Below are 15,783 nucleotides of genomic sequence, written 5' to 3' on the forward strand. Positions count from 1 at the left end.
AGTAATTGTAATAGTTATTATTAGTACATTATAATACTTAATTTTCTCTCAAAATGTATTTATTTATTTATGATGATGATTATTAATAGTAATATTGTTATTATTTTGAATCATCATTTTGATTACCTAGTAAGTCCTCCAATTGACTACAGGTTTAGGAAAATTATTATTTATTTTATTTTAATTTATTCTTACATGTCTGTCTACCTCTCTCAACGATATGTATTTATTTATTCATTCATTATTATTAATATTATTATTCATCACCTAGTAAGTCCCCCTATTAACTACAGGTTTAGGAAAATTATTATTCATATTTTATTTTATCTTTATCTTTTAGTTTATTTATATATTCTTATATGTCTTTCTCAACAATTGTTATTTATTTATTTATGATAATGGTGACGATGATTATTATTATTATTAATCATTATTTTTTATTACCTAGTAGGTCCTCCAATTTACTACAGATTTAGGAAAATTATTTTTATATTTTATGTCTGTCTCTTTCTAAAAAAAAAAAAATATATATATATATATATATATATATATATATATATATATATATATATATATATATATTTTCATTCATTGTTTTTATGGCAAATCCTACAAATAACATACTATTTTTATTTTATTTTTATTTATTTATATTTTCTAATTTGTTTGCAAATGCTAGTGGTACAGAAATTCCACATGCCTCCTTTTCATAATATATTTGTGTACATCTGATCATGTATTAAAAGCAGATTTTCTAAAAAGTAAAAAATACTAATTGTAATAGTTGTCGTACATTATAATACTTAACTGTGTTGGTATAAATGATGTCTGATAATAAGGCATAGTTCAGCTAACTAGCAACATATGTCATAAACCTTGCGGTGTTTCAAGCTTCCTAGTCCTGGATAATGCTAATGGTAATCATTAGCAGGCATTTAAAGGCATCTAAGTGGTTTTGTCCTTCAATTTTGCCTTGTTCTTGCCTGTAGGTCGAGCAGCAGTCCCAGTACATTCAGGGCTATAAGGTGATGTACCGGCCGTCCCCAGAGGGCGCTCAGCAGCGTGTGGAATGGGCCATGTTTGAGGTTCGAACCCTGGGGGAGAACAGCGCACTCGTCACCCAGCTCAAGAAGGGCGTGACCTATGAGTTCAAAGTCCGACCTTTCTTCAACGAGTTCCAAGGCACCGACAGTGACATCAAAGTGGGCAAGACCCTGGAGGAAGGTGAGGAGAGCTTTCAGCCGTCTGACTGTGTGCTCTGTGTGCTTTAAAACTTAATGTCCCACGATTCCTTTCTCATTGACTTCACAGAAGTCACAATACAATGGGATATAAAGTGAACAGTTGGTGCCTTGCATGTCTAAATATTTTCGGTTTGGACAAGGTTTTATTTCTAGAATTGTATAAAGGAATAAACCTGGTCCTAATTAAGAGGTGGAAAATTGATGGATGGTTGGATAAATAAAAAAATAAATAAAAAATATATATATAAAATGTAAATAATGTTATATAATTCAGTTCAAATTCTGAATGTGGTTCGATCAAGGTTTCTGTATGAGGTTTTTGTCAAGGTTTCATTCAGTTTTAATTCACATATGGTTTAAAATATTAAAATAAAATATAAATTAAGTGTAATTAAGTATTTAAGTTATTTTCAAAATTTAAAAAAATGTTATATAAACAAGTTATATTTCATACATTTTAAAATATAAATTATTGTTTAAAAAAAATGGCCCTGGGATAATTCCCGATTATTAGATTTTTTTTTTTTGTACAAAGTTTCAGTCAGGTTTTTTTTTTCATGCTTAATTTTTCAATTTTAGGTTCACATATGGTTAAAAATATTAAAATAAAATAACAGGGTTTTTTTCATGTTTAATTTTTAAATTTTAGGTTCACATATGGTTAAAAATATTAAAATAAATTAACAGGGTTTTTTTCATGTTTAATTTCTAAATTTTAGGTTCACATATGGTTCAAAATATGACAATAAAATAATATAAAATATATATATGTATATTAAAATTATTTTAGATAAATTTTAAAATGTTATATAAATAAGTAATATTTCATAAATGTAAGCGTAAAGTATTATAAAAAAAATAACTCATGGCCCTAGGATAATTCAAATTTCTGGATTTGGTTCGGTCAAGGTTTCAGTCAGTTTTTTCATGTTTAATTGTTTAATTTTAGGTTCAAATATGATTAAAATAAAATAATAATAAAAATTATATCAATTAAAATTATTTTATAAAATAAAAAAAAGTTATATGAAAAAGTAATATTTCATAAATTTAAAAATATAAATTATTATAAAAAAAATTAAATGGCAGCCCAAAAATAATTCAAATTCTGAATTTGAAAAATAAAAGAATTAAAATATTTATATATTTATATTTATATTATATTTAAAATATTAAAATAAAAATATATGTAATAAAGTTATTTTCTAACATTTCAAAAACGTAATACAAATAAGTCAAATTTCACAAATTAAAACATTTAAATAATTGCACAATTTTAACTCATAGCGCTTGGATTTTTATACATTTAATGCTTAATTTTTTACATTTTTTAATCACATATGGTTAAAATATTAAAACAAAATAAGATTAAAAATAAATATTTAACAAAATATTAAAAAATTATATTAAAAAAAATTGGTTTAGGCTTAGATAAGGTTTTAATCAGTTTTATTTTTCATGGCCAATTTTTCATTTTATGTTCACATATGGTTTGGTTTTGTGAAATAAAAATGATAATAAAATAAAAATGTTTTATTTCATTTAAATTCTAATAAAATACTACAAAACCAAATACATTGAATATAAATTATTATAAATATTTTGGACTCACATTCCTGGTCAAAATCAACCAGTTTTGCATTTTGAGCCTGGGTGTTCCCGCCTGGACAGGAAATAGAAAGACGCTGAGTTTATTTTTGGCTTTGGCTCGATCACATTCACAGACTGCATTCAGGCTTTCCGCATGCCCGTGCAGACCTCTAGAGCAAGAAAGACGCTCGCCTGCATTCAGTAGTTCTCATTTATGTTAACGTGTGGTCTGCGGCCCATGAGGGAGGGCAAAGAGGGCCGTTTAAATCGCTTCACGAAAGCCAAGCAGCCGACGAGAAGCCAAAAACCCAAAGCTCAAACAACTGCTGTGCTAATTGTTCTGAGGGTGTGGCGTCTGTGGCTCTGGAGAACGCCAGCCATTTGCTTTGCTCCAAATTTGCCTGCTTTTTTATGTAATCGAAATGCGAAACGTCAGAGGCGGCAAACGCAAAGCAAATGTTTCACTCCAGGGCTTTGTGTTAACATGTATTAAGTGGATAATAGTTATGAGAAGTGAAGTACAGTGACAACATTCGGTTCAACCCGAGCTCAAGTATTGTTGTGCTAGCATCTGTGATGGATGAATTAGTGCTTAGAGGACTTATTTTGACTATAATTTAAGGCCTGGTAACCCCTGAAAATAGCAGTATTCCTGAAGAGGTACCTAAGTGCTTCACTTAATGTCAGAAAACAATCAAGCTAAGCAAGTAGTAGTACTGACAGTGTCGTGTAAACATGGCTGAAGGAGAAAAGAGGAGCAGATAAACCAAATCAATTGAGTCATTTATGCTGGAACCGCGATTCAAACCCGTGACTTTAATCATTCATTTCAAGCGATTCACTAGCAAAAACCAGATCAAATTAAAAGAGTCATTCATTTTTAAATTTCGACATCACTTGTAACGATTTTAAAAAGCACGTAGTGATGGGTGAAACGGAGCTTTTCGAATCTCTGAATCAGTTAAACCATTGTGTTCGTTCACTATTTCGAAGCGCTCCAATCGAATTGTGTATCGCGAATCACTGGTTTCAGATCGGGACTTCAAAACGTGTATCGCGAATCATTTGACTCAGGTCGGGACTTCAGAGCATGTATAGTGAATCATTTGATTTAGATTGGAACTTCAGAGTACAGGATCGCAAATCATTTCATTTAACTGTTACTCTGTTGAGAAAACTAGATTCTGTTTATCATGCAGCAATACGCTTTGTCACAGGTGCAGATTCACGAACGCATCACTGTATTTTGTATAATTCCTTAGACTGGTTATCTTTATATCAAAGGAGAAAATTACATTTGTATTTATTTATTTTAAAGGCTCTTTTAGGTAAACTACCATCTTATTTGTCTAATTTGTTAAGATTTCACTCAAATAATCAACGCACTAGATCTGGTTCCTGTATTCGGTTAATAGTCCCAAGGGTAACGTCAAATCTTGGCAAATGTACTTTCTCCTTTTATGCTCCTAAGGCTTGGAATGATCTTCAAAATCGGCTTAATCTTGACAATCTTCCAACTTTGAGTACTTTTAAACATCTTCTGTATAATGTTTTAAAGGATACATGTAATTGTTTTTTATGATCTGATTTAGTAATTTTTGTGGTATTGTGTTTTGTGATCTTCTTTGTGAAACTTTATGTGCTGCCGTTTTGACCAGGTCTCACTGGAAGAAGAGATAGTACTGTCTCAATGTGATCTCCTGGCTAAATAAAGGAAATAATAATAAAAATAATAAACTGGAACTTCGGAGTGCGGGATCGCGAATCATTAAATTTTGATTGAAACGTCGGATCAGTTTTGCAAATCTTTTGCTTTTGATCGGAACTTTGGAGCACAGATCGCAAATCTTTTGATTTAGATTGGAACTTGGAAGCGGGTTCGCAAATCTTTTGCTTTAGATATGACTAGAGATGCACCGATTGCAATTTTCTTGGCCGATTCCGATTCTGATTTTTCAGTAAGCGTCACCTGCCGATTCCGATTTTTGCCGATTCCGATTTTTTTTTTTTTAAGAACTGTAATGAAAGCATGGGTCTATACAGAAATATTTTCTTTAATTAAATTTATTTTATTATAAAATAAATTTTTAAACATTACAGGATCTTCTTACAACACAATAACTTTAACAACAAAATAAAGTGCTTTGTGCCTTTGAAAAAGGTATAAAATTAGTTCCTGTAACTAACATAGTATATAGTTATACTAGCAAAAATCTTTTCCTCAATGTTTTTTTTTTGTTTTATAATAAATGTATAAACATTACAGCATCTTCTCATATTAAAATAACTTAAAGATAAAGTGCTCTGAGCCTTGAAAACATTAGAAATAAAATATAAGTAACAAAGCAGGCATACAAAAATCTACTTTTCTTCAATTAATTTTATATGGATTTTTTTTTAAACATTAATTACAGGATCATCTCACAACAATAACTTTAATAACAAAAAGCGCACTGTGTCTTCAAACAGGTATAAATACCAATGCTAGTACTAAATGCTATTACTTGAGCATTAATAGCAAATTTTCCTTGATAAAGAGAAGCATTTCTACCTTGTCACCAGTTAATCCAGCGGTACTACACTTCGTAACATTCATTCACATATTTGCGCTAGGCCACCGCATACAGCGTCTTCACACACAGATGAAACTTACTAGAGAAGTGTAACATAAATGCATCTGTAAATAAATACAAATTAAATTCACGTCGCGCACGCTTAAATTACCTAAAAATGTAACATGTATGCTCACTTCGAACTATTAGTGTGTGAAGACGCTGTATGCGGTGGCGTAGCGCAAATATGTGAATGAATGAAAGTGTAGTAAACGTCAACGGATATCCCCTGCTCAGGGAGTAGGGAGCAAAGAACACTGGGCAGGGACCATGTCAATCGGAACACAGTTCATTCACGGAGCTTACTTCTAACGAGTGGGTTATCTGAATCAGGTGTGTTAACTAAGAGAGACATGCAAAATATGCAGAGCGGGGGGCGCTATCTACCACATGTCCAAACGCGTGTGGTTCGTGGTTGTTCCCTCACGTTGTATTTTGGCCTTATAAATGTTACAAACTGCGATCTTTGTCATCTTCACTCACACCAAAGACATGTTTACACGCGACTGTGAGTGCGCGCGTGGCTGTGACGTAATTGCATGCGCCGCTGGCAATAAAAGGATCGGCTAGGAATCGGCAAGAGGAGAAATTGACCGGCCGGTCACGCAAAAATCGGCCGATTCCGATCACTAGCCGATCAATCGGTGCATCTCTAGATATGACCTTTGGAGCACGGATTGTGAATCATTTGATTTAGATCGGAACTTTGGAGTGCAGATTACAAATCTTTGGATTTAGATCAGAACTTCGGAGTGGGTTCGCAAATCTTTTGCTTTAGATTTGAACTTTGGAGCATGGATCATGAATCATTTGATTTAGATTGGAACTTTGGAGCGGGGTTGCAACTCATTTGCGTTAGATTGGAACATTGGAGCATGGGATTGTGAATCATTTGATTTAGATTGGAACTTCGGGGTGGGTTCGCAAATCTTTTGCTTTAGATTGGAACTTTGGAGCACGAATCGTGAATAATTTGATTTAGATCGGAGCTTCGGAATAGGTTCACAAATCTTTTGCTTTAGATTGGAACTTCGGAGCATGGATTGTGAATCTTTTGATTTAGATCGGAACTTCGGAGTGCAGGATCACAAATCAATTGATTTTAATCTGAACTTCAGAGCAGGTTCGCGAATTATTTGCTTTAGATTGGAACTTTGAAGAATGGATCGTGAATCATTTGATTTAGATCGGAACTTTGGAGTAGTATGTTTTGCTTCTGGTCGGAAACTTCTGAGCGCGGGATCACAAATCATTTGATTAAGGTCTGAACTTCAGGGCGGGTTCGCAAATCTTTTGCTTTAGATTGGAATTTTGGAGCACAGATTGTGAATCATTTGATTGAGATTGGAACTTCGGAGCGGGTTTGCAAATCCTTCGCTTCAGATTGGAACTTTGGAGAGCAGGATCATAAATCATTTGATTTAGATTGAAACTTTGGAACGTGGATTGGGAATCATTTGATTTAGATCAGGACTTCGGTGCGGGTTCGCAAATGATTTGTCGGAGAAAAAACTGTAGAAAACATCAAACCATTAATACAGTACAGTTATAAAAACAAAAAAAGAAAGCATACAAACACAAATCCCACAAATACATTTTTATTTTATTTTTCTTTATCTATTTCTTTTATTTAAGAATTTGAAATGGAAGACAATGTTCGATAAGTGAGATCTCTGATTGAAGTCCTTGAAACTCAAAAAAGTAGTGCTTGAGAAGTCCTTGAAAGTCCTGGAATTTAATTTTACAGTATCTGTACGAACCCTGTGCTCGGCAGTCGCCGCACATTAAGTGCACTAATACCGCTGAGTGTGTACTATTAAAATGAGTGCTTAAATGTGTTTCAGAGAACACACACACGCACACACACACACACACATGTAGCCCACATGCGTGCATACATATAAGTAGGTGTATATGTGCATGCAAAACACGTGTATGTTGTAAGGTGTGTGTAACATCCCGCTCGTGTCTCTTATCGCAGCGCCCAGCGCCGCTCCCAGGGGGGTCACTGTAAAGGAAAGCGGAGACAACGGCACAGCTATTCTGGTATCCTGGCAACCGCCCCCGGAGGAGGAGCAGAACGGCGTGGTGCAGGAGTATAAGGTATGAAATAGAGGAAACAGACAATGAGAGTGAGACAAAGGAAGTATGAAAACCCCCCCAATAACTACAGACTGAAGGATGATTGTTAAGGAAGGAAATAGGAAGTGGAAAAGGACATTATATTTACTGGCTCACACTCTATTCAGTTTATGATGTGCTGCTGAATGAATGGTGGGAGTGTAGTGGGTAATGGTTTGGTTTTCGTTGGGGGGATTTAGATGTTGGGACATGCTGCCATCTAGTGGTTCACGTTGGGTGTTACCACAATGTCCTTCCAGACAGATGTGATCATATGTGACCCTGGACCACAAAAGTCTTAAGTAGCATGGGTATGTTGGCAAAAGCCAAAAATGCATTGTATGGGTCAAAATAATTTTTCTTTTACAGTATAAATCATTTGAATGTTAAGTAAAGATCATGTTCCATGAAGAGATTTTGTAAATATATCAAAATGTAATTGTTGATTAGTAATATGCATTGCTAAGAACTTCATTTGGACAACTTTAAAGGCGATTTTCTCAATATTTAGATTTTTTTTGCACCCTCACATTCCAGATTTTCAAATAGTTGCATCTCGGCCAAATGTTGTACTGTCCTAACAAACCATACATAAAAGCTTATTTATTCAGCTTGCAGATGATGTATAAACTCTCAATTTCAAAAAATTAACCCTTATGACTGGTTTTGTGGTCCAGGGTCACATACAGTAAATGTTTTGATACTTGTTTCTTTTGATTTTATTTATTTTGTATTTTTTTTTATCATTATTGTATTTATGCCAAAACATTCCCTCATAAGAATTTGAAATGATAAATTATCAATATATATATATATATATATATATAAATATATAAATTATACAATTTTATTTATATCAATATTCTAATATAATATAATATTCGTATAATAAAACAACAGTTATAAAATATATACATATATTGCTATGAAGTGTGTGTGTGTGTGTGTGTGTATGTTAAAATTATTTAACACACGTTTCTTACACATTTTCCTTACAAGTATAATTATTAATATATATATATATATATATATATATATATATATATATACACACACACACACACATACATAAATATGTATTGAATGAATATACATAAAATATTTTTTTGACTGGTTAGTAGTGTGCCAAAACATTCCCTTGTAAACATGCTGTTATTAATTCCTGTTAATTAATTTTTTGTAAATGTATTTGTAGTCATACACAATTGTACATACTAACAAATACTTTATTTTCTTTCTGTGTGTATTTATGTGCGTTTTTATATCCAAACAAGGCCATGTTTTTTTTTTTTTTGACCAAAATACAATGTTGTATTGCTAGTTGTTTTGACTAGGGACTAGTTTAAGACAAAATATTCTTTTGACTAGTTAGTAGTGTGCCAAAACGTTATCTTATAACATGCTACATTATATTACATAAGATAATTCCTTTCGCAAATTACGAATACGACTTTTTTGTAGCTGCTTTGTGACTTTTTTGTATCCGCTTTGTATTTGTAGTCAAAACATACATCGTTCTAGCATATAGTCACATATGCAATACATACTAGCAAATATAATTGCGCCAACATGTCTCTATGTGCTTTTCATGTCCAAACAAGATAACAAGAGCCCATTTCATACGATATTCCTTTCAGGCTTTAAAATTTTAATGACTTTGCGGTGTTTCGGTATTTAGTTCGTAGGCCGCGGCTGACGGGAAGAGGTGCGGTTTGAGTCACTCAGTCCCAGTTAATTTTCCAGGTAAATGTTTTCAGGCAGTTGAAGGGAAGCTAGTGAGTAATTTCATGCTTGTTAAATTGGGCGGAGGAGGATTTTTCGCTAATCACTTTTCTTGTACCCTTATTTTTTTCTACCCATTGTGCCTCAGGAGAACTTCAGACCCCTCAGAACGTCCTCGCTCGTTACCACGCTTTCTCTCTTGCGTCCCATAATCCACTTTTTTTTTTTTCTTCAGAAGCCTTCGGGGATGTCTAAATCTGGTTAGCGTTTCCGAAAAAGAGGACGTCAGCATAGAAAAACATGTAAAAAAGCATATTTTCTATGTGTCTTTGTATAGAGCTGAGCGGAGGTCATTTTGCTGACCTTATAATCGAAGTTAGACGGACGGAGAAGGGCCGATATCACATTTCACCCTGGCAAATGGGCCCGCTGCTGGGCCTGTGATTGTGTTAGGGTGAGGGTGGCTGATCCGAGCTCTGGTCACGCACAGGGTCGCACACACACTTTGACGCTCATTTGGTCGGCACGGCTGGCTGAGCTTCCCGAGAGGAGGAAACGGACCAGGGTTCAGTGCACGCAATGAAAACAAAGAAAGCTGCGTTTTCATGTCAGGGAAAATTAGACCTTTGCCTTGAAGACGGAGTGTCGGTACCACAGATAGGGAGTGTTGTTCTAGGTGGTGAATCTTGTTTTCATGACATGTTTCAACTTTAGCGCTACATGATAGTGTGTGAATTGATGTAGGAGGGTAAACGGTAACATTTAATGAGATTTACTTACCAGCTTTGAGGAAACTGGTTTTGTTTTAAGGACAGTCGTACATTATTTTCAGAAGAGAAATATTGTATGTAACATTGTTAGCAAAACAATTTATGTCTAGCACAACAGTTCGGACACACTTCACTGAATTGAAGCGTCTCTTGAATTCAATATTTCTAAACAATGCTATTTAAACATTATCATCATCGTAATAATAATAATTATTATTATTATTTTTATTTATTATTGTAAATTCTTGAAATACAAAATATAGAAATACATAAATTAAAAGTAATATTTTTATGCACGTTTTAATACACTTGACTGAATTTATGCTTCTCATGATGTTAAAAAAAATATATATATATTGTTCTATATATATATATTTTTTTTTTTGTACATTTTTTGAAGACTTGTTTATATGCAATTAAAATATGAAATAATTTTATTTTTTACAAATATTGTTAATAATAAGAATTGTTGTTATTAAGATCAAATTAAGCATAAAACAATATTTTTTATATATTTTAATATATTTCAAATGTTTGTTGTTTCAAGGACAAATTTGTTTGAAATTATTTTATTTTCACAAATTACTACTACTATTATTATGATCACGTAAAGCATAAAAGTATTATAATATTTTGATATATTTTAAATATTTATTTATTTGAAATTATTTTATTTTTTACAAATCACTACTACTTACTAGTAGTACTAAGATCATGTGAAGCATACAAGCATTGCAATAACTTTTATATATTTTATATTTTAAATATTTATTTTTATTTGTCCACTGGTTTGAATACACTTGATTGAATTTGTGCTTCTCGTGATCTTAGCAAAGACTCATCTACATGCTTGAAATTATTATTAAATATTATTATTTTTACAAATGATTATTATTATTATTATTACTACTACAGTCAACTGTGTCCAAACCTGTGTGTAAAAATATTATTATTACTGTTTATTAATGTGTAATCATAATATTATTCACACACAGGTTTGAACTTGAGTAAATTTATGCTTCACATTATCTTGATTGCTTTTCAAAGACTCATTTATATGCTTAAAATAGTTTTATTTTTATAAATTATTATTATTTTTGTTATTGTTATTAAGATAGTGTAAAACATAAACTCAGTCAAGTAATACAAAATTTGTAAAAAAAAAAATTGTGTGTGTATATATATATATATATATATATATATATATATATATATATATATATATATATATAAATAAAAAATTATATATATATATATAATTAAAAAAAAAAAAATTATGGACATACATCATTACTATGCTTTGATTTATTTTATACTTTTAAAGACTTTTCAAGACTTAAAGACTATTAAAATGCAAAATAGCAATGATAAAGTAGGTGTGCCCAAACTTTTGACTGCTTAGTTCACATTAGTATCACTTAAAAAGGTTCACTCTTTCGGAACAGACTTGTTATTCAACATAAATATTTTTTTATTAAGTGCTAACCGCTTGTCTCCCATCATGTTTTCTTTCCTTTCCCTCCTCAGATCTGGTGTCTTGGTAATGAAAGCCGATACCACATTAACCGCACGGTGGATGGATCCACACACTCGCTTTTGATTCCCGGCCTGGCGGCAGGGGTCACATACAGGGTGGAGGTGGCAGCCAGCACAGGGGCCGGTCCTGGGGTGAAGAGCGAGGCTACGTCCTTCCAGTTAGGTGAGTCGGACCGGGATTTTATTCAGGTTAACCGAGACGGCTGTTGTTGAATCTTAGTAACTATATAAATGATTCATCTGATAACGGGTTGCAGAAACTCAACAAACACTCTGATAGCAGCTACCAGCCTGGCTGTGTTATTATGGATGGAAAGGTTTGTGATAATGCCCATTATTTAAGGCCTCACTTTAAAAAAAACGTATCGTTTATGCTTGCAAATGGCACGGTTGTAACTTGCCTTGTGGTTATCCATCAAAAAGTATGTAATTTACAATAAAAACAGCCTTATCAGAGTCCTCTTTCTCATCCGTGAATAAAGGAGACGTCAGGTAAAGTGCAGTTTACTTTAGTGCTGCAAAGCCTTTAATTGCTTTTAGTTTATTTCTCCATTAACCTACCAGCTTTAACTTGTTCAGCCTCGAGACATCGGTGGCAGCGGTTAAACTGTGCTGAATGGAGGTGATTGTAAAGCAGCCTGGTGTTGTGCCAATGGATACAGGTGGATAATAGGCCATCCGGTTATGCAAATCTGTTTTTAATAAGACGTCAATCACTGCTGTCAGAATCTAGTTGATAGTCAGTCATTTGACAGAAAGAGATTAATATGTATTTTGAAAGCCTGTTGGATGCACAAAGAGGGACTCATAGAGTAAAGTACACTAAGAAAAACAGATTAAGAACTTTTCAAATATTTTTTTCAATAACTTTTGAACTATACACACACACACACACACACATATATACTGTTCTATATATAACATTGTTAGTCATTGAAGAGGCTTGTTACTCAAAAAGTAAATAGAAAATGAATGTAAATGGAAAAAGTAACTTGGGAATAATAGGGTTAAACAATATGGTTATAAGAATGTGTCATGGTAAGTTTTCCCAAGCGACTTGCAAATGAGGAACAAAATCTTGTTATTTGTCAAATGTTTCCTACAATACTTCCCATCTCTTATTTATTTTATTATTATTTATCTTTTTTATTATTATTATTTTTAATGAGGAACAAAATATATTATTATTATTGTTATTATTACTATTTATTTATTATTATTTTTTGAGGAACAAAATCTAATTTTCTAGCATTTTTTGAGTTTTTTAAAAGAAATTTTATTAATACTATTATTCAGCAAGGACACATTAAATTGATAAAAGATAACAGTAAAGACAGTGTTACTAAAGATTTATTTAAAAAAAAATCTGTTTGTCTTATTCATTTTCATTCATTTTTATTTATTATTTTATTTTTTGCGAGGAACAAAATCTCACTGAGGAACAAAATCAAGCGTATTATTATTATTATCATTATCATTATCATTATTATTTTATGAGGAACAAAATCTAATTCTCTAGCATATTATTATTATTATTTTATTTTTTATGAGGAACTAAATGTAATTGATGTAAAACATTTTTTCGAGCATATTATTATTATTTTTAATATATTTTTTTAATTGTCTAAGGAGGAACAATAGCTAATTATCTAGCATATTATTTTTTATTTTTTTATTTAGGAGGAGCAATATCTAATTTTCTAGCATATTATTATTATTATTATTATTATTATTATTATCATTTTATTTTATTATTTTTTTTTTTGTTAATGAGGAAAAAAGCTAATTTTGTAGTATATTATTTGTAAAATGTTTCCCACAATACTTTTTATCTTTTAAGATTTCAAATTAAGATTTGAGTTTTGTTTTGTTTTGTTTTTAAGATATTGTATTAATAATTTTATTCAGCAAGGACACATTCAATTGATAAAAAATCTTTAAAGATTTTTTTATGGGGAACAAAATCAAATTTTCTAGCATATTATTATTTTATTTTATTTTTTTATTTTTTTTATGAGGAACCAAAATCTACTGGCATTAATTTTTTTATTCGTTTTCTTTTTTTTTTCTTTAATGCTTTTAAGTTCTTTTTATTCATCAAAAAAAATCTATGATTCCCACAAAAATATTAAGCAGCATAGCTGTTTTTAACATTTATACATTTGTATTTATTATTATTATTATTATTATTATTATTTGTTGGTAAGCAGCAAATCAGCATATTAAAATATTTCTAAAGAATCATGTGACACTAAAGACGAGTAATAATGCTGAAAATTCAGCTTTGCATCACAGGAATAAATTACATTTTAATACATATTCAAACATAAAACACTTATTTTAAATTTGAATAATATTTCACAATATTACTGAGCTTTTACTGTATTTTTGCCTTGGTGAGAACAAGAGACTAAAAAAATCTTACAACCCCAAACTGTATTTATTTTTGCTTTCATATATTGTCTGCAGTCTTTTGAGTAACATTACATTGCATTCTGGGTAATACTAGTACTTGTCCCCCATTGAAGCATGTTTGGTAGTACCAGTTTCAACTGTAACCTCACAGTAGAGAGCAGCAGATTTTCAGGCAGTCGTTTAGCTCCCGCATTAAAGTGCAGCGTGGGATGAATGAACTCGGCTCCTCTTGAACGCAGTGACTGATCGGCTTCCATTCACCGCCGCCGATTCCCCTGCTGAGTGTGCTTCTGTGGCCTTACGCCGCCGCCGGAAGCAGAGGACGCAGGTCTCAAAAGCATTTGTCACACCGTGGGCTTTCTTGCATCTCCGCATCCTACGCACCTGTCCTGGCCTGGCCTCTCAGCGGAGTCTCAGTCACAACCAAACAACAAGCAAAACCTCTGAGACAGGAAGTACAGAGGACAGACTCATACAAAGACGGAGCGGGGAATACAGCGCGCTGAGGAAGAGATGCTCAGGTTTTGGGAGAACCTGTTTGCCCCCAGCTGAAAAAGAAGACAAAAACTCCAAAAGATGAAAGTGACGCCCACATGAAACGCAGGGAGGAAGGGGAAAAGATGAAAAAAATGAAGCGAGTCAACAGAATGAGATTTCTTTTGGGTCGACAGCGCTGGTTTCTCTTTAATGTAGAAATAAGCGAGGGCAACCGAGAGCGAGAGCGCAGAAGAGAATTTGCTTTGTAGGTTGAAGTTCTTCCAGACAGTGCCTTGTCATTCATAATTCATCTTTTACATAATATATAAAAGCACTGAACTCACTTTTTGCTGTCTATTCTAACGCAGTATTCCAGTTCAAAGGCAGTACTTAGCAAAAGTCACATTATTAATCTTACAGCAAAATGAACAGCTCTGAATAGTGATTGGATCATTATTCTTTCCTGTTGCTGTTTTATGTTTCAAGTAGATTTTTTATTATTATTAATATATCAAGAATTATTCTGACATTAATAATTGTTGTTATTATTAACAATTATTTTTTTTTCTATATAATGTTTTAGAAACGTAAGGGAATATTTTAGTTTAAAATAGTTCTGCGACATGCAAAGAAAGTTATATTATGTAGTTACTGACCTTATTTATCATTTTATTTTATTATTCATTTTTACTTATAATATGAAGCATTGTTTTGACACAATTGTTGTTATTTTTATTTGATTTATACATTTATTTCTAATATCAAGCATTATTTTGACAATTGTTATTATTGTTATCTTTATTATTAACAAATATAAATTGTGTATGTTTTACAAATTTAAAGGAATATTTTGGTTTAAACTAGTTCTGCGACATGCAAAAAAAGTTATGTAGTTATTTTTATTATTTATTTATAATGTCAAGCATTATTTTGACAGTTGTTGTTATTGCTATTTTTATTCATTTTAATTTTATTATATTATTATGATATTATTTTTTATATATTTATACATTTATTTATAATATTGAGCATTATATTTACATTATTATTAACAATTATATATTTTCTGTACAATGTTTGTACAGAAATGTATATGATGTAGTTATTGGCATTATTTATAATTTTATTATTAATTTTTATTGTATTTATACATTATTTATAATATCAAGCATTATTTAGAAGTATTAATAATTACCATTGTTGTTATTGTTAGTTTTATTATTAGTATTATTATTAACATATATATATTTTCTGTACAATGCTTTACACAATTTTGAAGGAATATTTTAATTTTAA

At 31.6% G+C, this 15,783-nt stretch overlaps 1 protein-coding gene across 1 annotated transcript in view; it reads left to right on the forward strand.

Annotated features, from left to right (window-relative positions):
• The window catches only part of robo1 (roundabout, axon guidance receptor, homolog 1 (Drosophila)), a 352,432-nt gene that overhangs the window by 309,383 nt on the left and 27,266 nt on the right, over nucleotides 1-15,783 (forward strand). The window contains exons 6-8 of the mRNA XM_073818325.1: nucleotides 990-1,224; nucleotides 7,428-7,549; nucleotides 11,587-11,758. Coding sequence (XP_073674426.1) covers nucleotides 990-1,224; nucleotides 7,428-7,549; nucleotides 11,587-11,758 — 529 coding nt within the window. The remainder of the gene's footprint in view (nucleotides 1-989; nucleotides 1,225-7,427; nucleotides 7,550-11,586; nucleotides 11,759-15,783) is intronic.

Source organism: Garra rufa, chromosome 14 (assembly GCF_049309525.1).
Source record: "Garra rufa chromosome 14, GarRuf1.0, whole genome shotgun sequence".
Lineage (NCBI taxonomy): Eukaryota > Metazoa > Chordata > Actinopteri > Cypriniformes > Cyprinidae > Garra > Garra rufa.